The sequence below is a fragment of the Bombina bombina genome, chromosome 3 (genome assembly GCF_027579735.1).
Source record: "Bombina bombina isolate aBomBom1 chromosome 3, aBomBom1.pri, whole genome shotgun sequence".
NCBI classification, from domain to species: Eukaryota; Metazoa; Chordata; class Amphibia; order Anura; family Bombinatoridae; genus Bombina; species Bombina bombina.
The window spans coordinates 370,286,957-370,299,063 of record NC_069501.1 but is presented as its reverse complement, the minus strand read 5'-3'; the positions used below and the strand labels follow the sequence as shown (position 1 = coordinate 370,299,063).

At 38.1% G+C, this 12,107-nt stretch overlaps 1 protein-coding gene across 1 annotated transcript in view; it reads right to left on the bottom strand.

The window, feature by feature from the left end:
• CCDC80 (coiled-coil domain containing 80) overlaps window positions 1–12,107 on the bottom strand; it is a 200,664-nt gene that overhangs the window by 29,782 nt on the left and 158,775 nt on the right. The window contains exon 6 of the mRNA XM_053706502.1: window positions 5,715–5,818. Coding sequence (XP_053562477.1) covers window positions 5,715–5,818 — 104 coding nt within the window. The remainder of the gene's footprint in view (window positions 1–5,714; window positions 5,819–12,107) is intronic.

The window sequence follows — 12,107 nt, the reverse complement described above, 5'->3', positions numbered from 1 at the left end:
AATTAATAAAAAAAATGATGATGCCGGCATCTAGTTGATTACTCTCTAAAATAATTCATAAAGTAAAATACAAAATGGATACAAGATAGGTACATACTGTAGATGTTACCTTGTTAGAATATTAACAAGATAAACGTATGTACATTCTAAATGATACAATGAAACAAAGTATACTATAAGTTAATACAAATGTAACAATTAGGTGAAAATGTATTGTTGCAATGATGAGGGCCTAAGTGTATAGGGCGGTTTTTGGCAATAATATGCCGTATTCCACGGTTTAAACAATGTCTCTTTTGTAGTATGAAAAAGGGGATCAATACCTTTTGTGAAACGTTATTTGTGTGTTGTATGGTGTACAACCACTGAAAAGCGGCTTCTATATCGGGCTTTTTGAACAACACAGTCATTGGTCTTGCAGCAGTGTTTGACTCACTGTGACTCAGTCTAGGTAGCGAGTATATCCCAAAAAACTGTTTAACTCACTGTGACTCTTTCTGGGAAGCGAGTATATCCCCAAAAAACAGTTTAGGATTTTTTCTCCATTTGTTCTTGTTACGATTTGGCAGGAGTGTCGCTTCTGTTTTAGTGTACTCCAGGAGTCTGCTGAGTCTGATGTACAAATGCAGTCTTATATTCAGAATCAGCCTGATGTGTACATTTTGGAGCAGAGAAATTAATTTAGGAGGTGTTGGCAGGTTCTGGGAAGAGGATTACGCATACAAAGTACACTCGTGACTCAATGCACCAGTCCTACTGACAATTCTCCTAGATATATGATAAGTTAACAAACTGTGAACAGATCTACGCGTTTCAGCCTTGCTGGCCTTTATCAAGATCATAGATAATAATGTTCCCTTTATGGGATATCATTCTATACCTCTCTACTATTGACTCTATTAGCGCAGCATTAAGATGAAGGGCAAAAGTGTATGACTATCTACTAACTCAACATGCTGACATCATGAGCTGACCTGGCTGCGCCCAGTCAAACACACTCAGGATTTTTACACCTACGCACTTCTACCATTTATTATTATACTAGTGGTAAAGCCTGTGTACATTGGCCAAAATGTTTAATGAAATAAATATACCTATCCATCCCTATCCCTCTATTCATCTATCCCCCTATTCCTCTGTCCTTGTCCCTATCCCCCTGTCTCTATCCCCCTGTCTCCATCCCCCTATCCCCTTTCTCCCATCCCCCTTTCCAATAACTAAAATTACAAAAAATAAAAAAAAATAAAAGTTTACAAAAATAAAAAAAGCTAAGATCATGGAGAAAACATCATTCTTCATTATCCAAAATAAAAATAAATATTCCTAATCTAATACCCCTTTTTTAAAAAAAGAAAAAAGAGCCACCCCAAAATAAAACCCTAATCTAATCTGAACTACCAATAGCCCTTAAAAGGGCATTTTGTAGGGCATTGCCCTAAGTTAAACAGCTATTTTACCTAAAAAAATACTAATCCCCCCTCTAACATTAAAACCCCCCACCCACCAAAACCCCCAAAATAAAAAAACTAACACTAATAAACCTAAACTACCCATTGCCCCTAAAGGGGCATTTGTATAGGCATTGCCTTTAAAAGGGCATTCAGCTCTTTTTCAAATTGCCCAAAAAAACCCTAATTAAAAAAAATAAAAAAATAAAAATAACACTAAAGCCCCAAATAGGTACTCACCAGCCAATAAGATTTCAGTTGCTTTCATCCTATTGGCTATTCACCAACCAATAAGATTTCAGTTGCTGTCCTCCTATTGGCTGATGTGAAAATGTCAGCCAATAGGAATGCACGATACCCCAATAAATATGGGGTACCTTGCATTTAACCTTCAGTGTGCGGCGGACGATCACATGAAGAGGAGGCTCCACACAGCCGAGGAGTGACGCCGCGGACTGCCGCTGAGGACCGCCGCCAAGAAGATCGCCACATCTGGGAACATCGCTCCGCATCTCTGCGCCGCCTTCGCTGTGGATGAAGATGATGGACCTGCCTGGAAGAAGACCTTATCCACCAGACTTCAGGAACTGTGAGTACCTGAGTACCTATTTGGGGCTTTAGTGTTTTTTTAACATTTTTTTAATTAGGGTTTTTTAGGCAATTTGAAAAAGAGCTGAATGCTTTTTTTAAGGGCACTAAAAAAGAGCTGAATGCCCTTTTAAGGGCAATGCCCAAAACAAATGCCCCTTTAGGGGCAAAGGGTAGTTTAGGTTTATTAGTGTTAGTTTTTTTATTTTGGGGGGTTTGGTGGGGGGGGGTTTAGTATATTTTTAATGTAAAAGAGCTGATTTCTTTAGGGCAATGCACTACAAAAAGCCCTTTTAAGGGCTATTGGTAGTTTATTTTTAGATTAGGGGGTGTTTTTATTTTGAGGGGGCTTTTTTATTTTCATAGGGATTAGGTTTAATTTTTTTATTTTGGATAATGTGGTTTATTATTTTTTGTAATGTTAGCCTTTTTTTATTTTCTGTAATTTTAGAATAATTTAATGTAATTTTTTTTAAGTACTGTTAGGATTTTTTATTTTATTTGTAATGTAGTATTTTTTTTTAATGTAATTAAGCGGTAAATCTAGGTGGTGTTAGGTTAGGGGGCTTACTCATTAAATAATTTTTTTGCGTTGTGGGAGTTGGTGGTTTAGGAATTATTAGGTAAATTAGGTTTAATGCGTTGTGGGGGGTTGCATGTTAGGGGTTAAAATATGTATTAGGTAGTTTGCGATGTTGGGTTTTGCGTATTTAGGGGTTAATAATTTTATTAGGTAGTTTTGTTTTTTTTCTTAATACTTCGTGCGGGCAGTTAGTTTTTTTTTTTAAATACTTATTGCGTGCGGTTATTTATTTTATTTTTTTTAATACTTATTGCGGGCGGTAAGTTTTTTTTTTTAAATACTTATTGCTGACGATAATTTTTTTTAAAATACTTATTGCGGGCGGTTAATTTTTTTCTTTGTAATGCTCTGTTTGCCTTTGCTGCATCCCGGTGTATTCCGAAAATGGCAGGGTGGTAAATAAATCCACCGAAGGTGCATCCCCGGTGTATTCCGAAAATGGCAGGGTGGTGAAAGAATCCACGAAGGTGGATTCTTTCACCATCCTACCATTTTCAGAATTCACCTGGATGCAGCTTCGCTGCTTCCAAGTGAAATCTTTTGGCTGTGCACGCAGCCAACATTCTTTTGGCTGCCTCATGCTTGCAACATTCCTTTGAGGATGCGTGCGTAACTACTGATGGCGATGGATGTGTTACAAGCGTGATTATAGTATAGATACCCAAAGGTTTATTTTACTGCTTCGCACCATTAGGACGTTCCATGCCATCCTAACAGCACTGGGCTTTAATGCCGTTAGGACAGCATGGAACGTCCTACATTATATGGCGTCCTGTAGCCTCCTCCTTTAAGGAAATGATAAATCAGACTGGGGGCATGCCTGTGATAATGTCACATAGATGATCGCATGATTTCAATTTTCCAGCGAGTCTTTACATCGGAAATTTGTTCTGATCTAAGCACTTGCTCCCTGACATAAGCCCGGCATAAAGGGGTTATTCATAGAACAGAGGTCAAACAGTTGTGAAATCAACAATAAAAACAAACTGGGGCTTGTAGATGATAGTTATTACTATGATTGAGAAAATGTGTTAGCTATAAGGACATGATCTTAAACCCCTGTTTCAACTACGAGGTCATAGTTATGATATATTTATATGGCCATGTGGATGATGATTAGATCTTATTTAATTTTGCCAGATCTCCCCCCCCCCCCATGCTGTAACGCATTTGCTATTGTTTTAACAATCGCCTAGTAGCTGGAAAGACCCAGGACCACATATTTGAAAAAAACAAAAACATAACCGCTTTAAAATAAGGGGTTTCATGATTATGTTGGAGGTAATATACTTATGGATATATCAGGTAATATTGTCATGGCGACCAACTGAAAGGTACCTGGGTGTAAGACCTCACTATTGAAAGAAGTTATATTTTAGAGCACTCAAAATGTTACCTATTTTCTAAAAAAACTCACCTACTACCTACAGTAGATGGTCATGTGACCGTTCATTTTAAAATGGGGGTCCCCTGTATAACAAATACACATATATTAGGTAGGTGATTAACATTTTTGTTTTGTATAACAGGTGCATAAGGCCACTTATTGAAAACAGGGAGCCCCCTTATTTTAGGAAGGTGTAGCCCTATGTGTGATTCACAAGCAACGAGGAAAATTATCTGCCCTTATGCACATCCCCATTGTGTTTGATATAATTGTATATAGAGACGACAACACATTGAAGGTTATATACATAATGAGGGTATGTTATTATATCTCTATTGCAACAAGTAGCTGAACCCACAGATGATAAGGGGGTCCTCTTTTACATAATGAGGGTATGTTATTATATCTCTATTGCAACAAGTAGCTGAACCCACAGATAAGGGGGGTCCTCTTTTACATAATGAGGGTATGTTATTCCATCTCTATTGCAACAAGTAGCTGAACCCACAGATGATAAGGGGGGTCCTCTTTTACATAATGAGGGTATGTTATTATATCTCTATTGCAACAAGTAGCTGAACCCAAAGATAAGGGGAGTCCTCTTTTACATAATGAGGGTATGTTATTATATCTCTATTGCAACAAGCAGCTGAACCCACAGATGATAAGGGGGGTCCTCTTTTACATAATGAGGGTATGTTATTATATCTCTATTGCAACAAGTAGCTGAACCCACAGATAATAAGGGGGTCCTCTTTTACATAATGAGGGTATGTTATTATATCTCTATTGCAACAAGTAGCTGAACCCACAGATGATAATTGGGGTCTTCTTTTTCAAAGAAAAAAAGAGGACAACCCCTCTGGATTCTCTGCACAGAAGAGGTTAAATAACATAGCATATGAGTAGAGAATTATGCCCCTCTCCCACCTCTCTCATTTGGTCAACTGACACTCTGTGATGGTCTTACTGAAGAGGCTCTTAATGTTATGCGGTTTAGTAAAAACATTATGCCTAACTAAACCAAAAAAAAAAAGTTTCAGCTGTCATAGGGCTTTAAAAAACACAAGGATTTTTATTTTAGCAGCTTTAAGCAAACTATCAGAATAATAAAATATGACTTTCTAATTGCCACAGAGGTGTGAACTTTAGAGAATGGGTATCATAGTATAACAAGCAAATGGAAAGACTGAATAGACGTGGAGAGCTTGAAAGTGGGCCAGGCCTGACAATCATATACTTTTTCATCTAATAAACTGTGAATAAACCAATGACAAGGAGGATACAGCCAATAATGCTCTTGTTAATGTATAACATTGTTGCAAAACTGCTGCCTTATAGGGCTGCAGACACGTGCACACTCCTGAACTTACCTTCCTGGTTTTCAACAAAGGATAACAAAAAAGATTGATAATAGAAATAAATTGGAAAGAGTAAATTGGAAAGTTCTTTAACATGTTCTATCTTAATCATGAAATACATTTTTTGAGTTTTATGTCCATTTAATTTTCCAGTTGAGATTAATATTACCAGTTTCTTGTTGACAGTGTGATAATTCAATTCTTATATATAATGAAAATATTGCTTTTTGATTTAAACTCTAATTAATTATACAAATGTCAATAAAGGTGATATAACATTTAATTGCATGGAACACTTATCTGTATTAGACATGTTGATACAATATATAGGTTCACAGAAAACTCACCCATATTACAAGCTTGTCCAGTCAGTGCATATAACTGTTGCTGATAAGCCCATTCCTCATCACTGGGTGCCGAGATAATAAATAATCGCCTTCGCCAGCGGAATCTGTGGAAAACAATTGGTATTTTTATGACCCACAATGTAGCAAAGATCCTTTCAGTTCTTTAAATACTGTACATATTTAACGGCTTAATTTCTCTGGGGAACACTTTCTCCCTAGTGATACAAACATCTGAAAATTCTGGATTATACTAATGAGATTGTTAAATAAAATATGCAGATATCCTTCAAACTTTAATGGAAATGATAGTGCACGACAAACATTAAAATGTGTGTATATATATATATATATATATATATATATATACACACATACACACACACACATATATATATATATATAAATACTAGCTAGGAAAGGGAAGGCACTCTCAGGATTTATATACATCAAAGTTAGTTTATTGTTTATAACAACAACGTTAGAAAGTCATAAGGATAGGTCGACGTTTCGGCTTACATAGAAGCCTTCATCAAGACAGATGAACAACTCACAACGGCGACTAGCAGCCGCACACAACACCACCGGCAAAAAACGGTGGTGTTGTGTGCGGCTGCTAGTCGCCGTTGTGAGTTGTTCATCTGTCTTGATGAAGGCTTCTATGTAAGCCGAAACGTCGACCTATCCTTATGACTTTCTAACGTTGTTGTTATAAACAATAAACTAACTTTGATGTATATAAATCCTGAGAGTGCCTTCCCTTTCCTAGCTATTATCTACAATCCATTGAGGATTGCACCCAGGTGCTTCATTATTAGTTGAAGCTGGAGTGCTGGAACACGTGCTAATTGGATATATATATATATATATATATATATAAATGATGCCAATGAATTCCATCTTTTTTGTTTAAACATCCAATCCTTCACTGTAAAGCTTTACTTTTTGTGCTGTTGTCGGTCACAATGTCAAATCAGGTCTCACAATTTCACATTTTATCATTTTCACAAACAAGCCAATCACTTGCGCTTTTTAGTTACCTTCACTTTTTTATGATGCGGCTTAAATATATGAAACATAAACTTTTTATTTTATGATTCAAAGCATGCAATTTTGAAAAAAGTTTATAATTTACTTCTATTATCAAATCTGCTTTGTTCCCATGGTATTCTTAGTTAAAGTGATACCCAGGTAGGTATCTAGAACATTACATGTCTGGAAATAGCGCTGCCAGCTAGAACTCTTGCAAATAGATGACATTCTTGCAAAAGTACTGCTATATAGTAATCCAGACACGTGCACACTCCTAAATTACATCCCTGTTTTTCAGCAAAAGATACCAAGAGAACGAAAAAAATTGATAATAGAAGTAAGTTAGTCAATTTTGGGTTTCATGTCCCTTTAACACTGCAATGTCCTGTCACTGTTAACCATTAGACCAGGGTAAAACAAATCCGGCCCACCACTTGTTTTTGTATGGCCTTCGATCTTAGAATTTTTTGTGACGTTAAAATTAAAGCAAATTTAAATTTCAATGTCTATAAATAAAGGTTTATTGGAAACTATGTGCTGTCAATGGCTTATTTTGTGCTACAATGGGAGAGACCTGTGGGGTAGGGATGGGGGAAATGTGCTGAAAGTGCAACTTGTTTGGTAGAACGAATATTCCTGTGGAGAGTTGATTGTTGATAAGAAGGAAAAGCCATTAAAATTCAGTAATCAAATGTTATTTACGGTTTTGGAATGTTACTTTTATTTTTGAATGTTCATAATTAGATCGAATATCCACATTCAAAATTTTGATTGTAACATTCAATTTAACAAACACTATTCAGAAGTTCAATAGCTCATGTGGTAGGGAATTTAGTAAATTGAAACAGATACAAATATATGGATTAGAATTTTTCGAATTCGAATATTGCATAATTTGAATATTAAATTTAAAGAGAGCATTAGGAATACTATTACAACTATATTGATTCAAATTTTTCAAAATTTGAATATTTCATCATTTTAATCAAATTATTAGAAAAACTTTATTAAATATTACATTTAAAGAAAGGATTAGAAATACTATTACATTAAACGAATGTTAGAATGTTTTACAAACATTAGAAATTCAAAACTAACAAATGAATATGTTAAAATTGTAATATGTTGGAAACATTTGCCAATCCTTACTGTAGGGTTCTATCATTGCTTTCCACTACTGCTTAGTACACTACAATATATATCAACACAATATTCCCAACTCATTCCCAACAGTCAGAAAATTTTGATTTAAAATGAAATTTCATCACAGTGGAATTTTTTCACACAAACAAAAAATGAAAATGAGGCTGCATTTAAAATACATTTCCGAGTGAATAATTTGTTATATATTCTGAATATCATCAACATTTTTTTTTTAGGTATACAAAGTAAAGAAAGAGAACATTGCATACATATTACAGAAAAAAAGAAATACAAATATAGCCAAGGACATGTAAAGGCTTGATTCAAAGCAATCTAAGTCAAAATGTAAAACATTATTTGAAACCTCAAGATTTATATTTTGGGTCATCATACATTGCAGCATGAACATATAAATAACTGAATTCAAATAGATATATATGAACATAATCAAGTAAAATTGCTCATGTTTAACTGAGGAATTTACATTAGTCACTAATGTTCTAATATTGGCACATGAAGGATATATAAAGAGGGGAAGTGTTGAGGTACTAGTACAACCATTACACATGAATTCTAAGGGGTGAACGTACACTGGTATCAAATAATGTGAGGGATGTCTAGTTCTACATAATGATATTCTCTAATATCTAGGGGGCAAAAATAAAAAAAAACACTGATATGATTAAAAACTGTTTGAGGGGCGGAGCTAACCACCATACAGAGCGGTCGCACTAGTAAGGAGCTCCGCATTTACCAAAGATAATTATATTTTCTCCACACAGTTAAGCCACAAACTGGCACAAAGTTACTCTAACTCTAGAGTCAAACTGCGGATCCAGAGTTCCTGGGCTGACTTGGCTAATACTTTTTTAATTTTTTTGGACAGGATGTGTCTACGGCCTAGTGCGCCACACATAAACCCGTTGGTAGTAACTTTTGACCTCGCACCCAGGTGGCAACTCCAGAGGGTCGGGGCTCCACTCCGGAGCTATATTGTCTGTGCCTGGACCGTGGAAGAAGCGGATCCTTGAATACGGGTGCTACATATCAAGCCGGCACCGTGTGAACCAGCTGAAAAGGCTAGATCGGGAGATCACCTGAGACGGATGGACGCGACTCAAAGCCGAGACCACCCCCCCAACCTCAGAATTCTCAAGGGACAACATCCCCGACTAAGTACCAGCTCAAGTGTTGTAGCCGGTTATTGATATCAGAGGGAGTAGTATAGTGGCGAGAACGGACGCCAATCTTGGAACTTCTCACCACATCTAGCCGGAGGAGACTAGCTCCTACAATACCTGAGTGAAGCCCAAACACCATCCTGACAGTGCTGAGGGATGCAGCAAAGACCACCGCAGCTCCCCCTCACAGAAACTGAGATGCTGAAGGAGACAACATCGTATCTGCATGCAGTAAAACACAGCGGTGGAATCTACAGATTGATGAGATCTACACACTTTCTCTCTAATAGCAAACCTATAGAGACATTTCCCAGCACACTTCCGTGAACATAGGCCCACTATTCCCCCCACCAGTAACGCTCTATGAAGAGACTTATAGTTGTGATCATTTTCCACCAATACGCCTACACACCCTGAGAGTGACCTCTATAATTATACCCTGAGCACACAGTGCTAATTGCTAACCTCTAGGCAGGTACATCCCACATTCAAATAACCTGAAGTATGGGTTATGAGTACCAAGAGGCTCATAAGACCCCCCCCCCCCCCCCCGCTGCTATACCTCTTACAGTCCTAAAGACTTTAAATCCTGTCCTTCTAAAGTGTAAAAGGAAAACAGAAACCCAATACAACCTCTTGAGGCCTTTACTTCTCCTATCAGGAACTGTGGCATACTTTTTAAAGTTGTAAACTCTGTGACAGCCTATACCAAAGACCTATATGCAAGGACTCAGTGTTTATCTCTCCTATACAGTGGGGACCTACTGTGTTAATTGGTAGTCCCCTCACCTCTTTCTTTCCTGTCAAGTTATCCTTGACTGGTCACCTTCCTACCTCCTTTTCCCCTTCTACGAGGTCGTACCCCCATTCCTTGGGTGAGAGGGCAAACCAACCACTGAAATATTGATATATATTGATACCATGTTATTGTTGCTTGTGATATCTTGCTATTGCTGAATTTTCTCTATACACTTGTCAAAGGTTTTTTTTTTCTGTATACTTATAGCTCTCTCACTTCCCCCTTTCCCACCTCAACTTTCCTTTTCCCCTTCCATTAGGTCGTACCCCCAATCCCTGAAATAAGAGCAGATAACAGAATCTGTATTGCTACTGTGAGAGTACTTCTCTTACACACTACTCACTCATATTGCTTAGTGTTGTCACTTGCATTGTACTTTACTGCATCAGTCTTTGTCCTCTATTATAGGAGGAGTTCTTGGCCTTCCCCTCTACCCACCCTTTCCTGCCCAGCTAGTCTGGGTGGGTCACTTCCCCTTTCCTTTCCCCCCCTTAAATTAGGAAGTATTCTGTTCCCTGGGTGTGAGGGAGTAGGCCAAGTATCGAAATTCACCTAGTTATAATTGCTTAAGCCTTTAATGGCGTCCCCCGGGTACTCAGGACCTTCTATAGCCCCCTCCCCTTCAAAGTAGCATCAGACTTAAGATAATCACAGGCGTACACAAATATTATTTACCCACCTCACGCCTTCTTAGAACTCAGTGACTAAATTACCAATTCCCCTTCTCACATACCCTCAAGGGAGCATCACTCCTCCTTCCATGTTTGAGTAATAATAAATTGAATAGTCAGTCCCTGGCTTACCTGTACCTAGGCTTAAACTAAACTATCATGGTCTAGAAGTGCTGGTAGGACGCTTTCTAGCCCTGCTCCGCTCTTGTATTGTATAAGACATATGCTCACCAGACAATTAACCCATACTCTCATTGCCAAATCACAGTGATTCTAGATAACAAGTGTATCCCCAAAAAATTGGACTTTTGACTACCCAATAATGCCTCATACTTCCAGGAGACACACAAAAACTCCAACAGCCGCCAAGAAAACGGTCTACGATCACTTTACCCAATCCATTAAGGAACTGGCTATGGATACCAATGGAGAGCTGAGCGACCCAGAATCACTTGATGAGGAATCGCAGTCAAGTATGCACTCATCTGCTCCTTTTCACCATTTCATCACAAAATCTACTCTACAGAAGATGTTAGCCTCTCAGACATGCTCCATTACTCCGGAGATCCAACGTAACTCCGCTGAGCTAAAGAAGGGCATTTCTGAGATTGGCAAGAGAGTAGATGCCCTCGAACGCAAGCAAGATGATATGGCGGTTGATCAGACCAGCTTACTGTCATACACGGAAAGCTTAGCTGAACAGCTAACACAACTAGAATTAAAACTAGCTGATGTTGAGGACAGAACCCGTAGGAATAACATATGCTTTAGGGACATCACAGAGAGGGTTGCAACAGCTGATCTACAGGTCTTCCTCAGAGAGTTCTATGTAGAGCTAGTGGGTACACCAGAAGGTCTTGTCAACACCATGGAAAGAACTCATAGAGCTCTAAGGTCGAGAGTAGTGCCCCTAGACAAATCAAGAGATGCAATAGTCTACTTTATCTACAAAGACACACTGATGCAGGCTGCGTTCAAAAACCTCCCCTCTCTTCTGCCAGATCTATCTGTACATACCTTGCAATATTGCAAAACCTATCAACTGGTCACCTCTGTCCTCTGTAAAACGAATATTAAATACAGAGGGGGCCTGCAGACTGATTCACCCCCTTTGCAACCAAATGCAAATCCGAAACTGCGAGCCTCAGCTCCTGAATGGTCCAGTAGGGAGCAAAGAGTGAAATGCTCCAAAACTTCTCAACCTCAAGGATTTACCTGAACTTGACTTCTTCTAGCTCATCCTTCAATGAGAGATACCCCATTTTTGGTATCTCCCCCTGAAAACAACCCTGACATCTTGAGGCTGGTAAAAGCTTGCATTTTGCACTTGACAAATTCTTTGCACATATCTATAATGTTTGCACTAGTTTTCTGTTACACCAAGTTAACTGTCTGTTAGAAAATGCTATTATTATGAGCAGGATTAGCATTGTTAGCTCCTGTTTCTTACCTTTTCTCCTTTAACTATTGTCCCCCCCCCCCCAACAAAAGCCCATGCCAGGGTTCCACTGTGGTGGACTATTTCTGCCAATTTTTACTACCCCCTACCCATACATCCTCTTCACCTTAA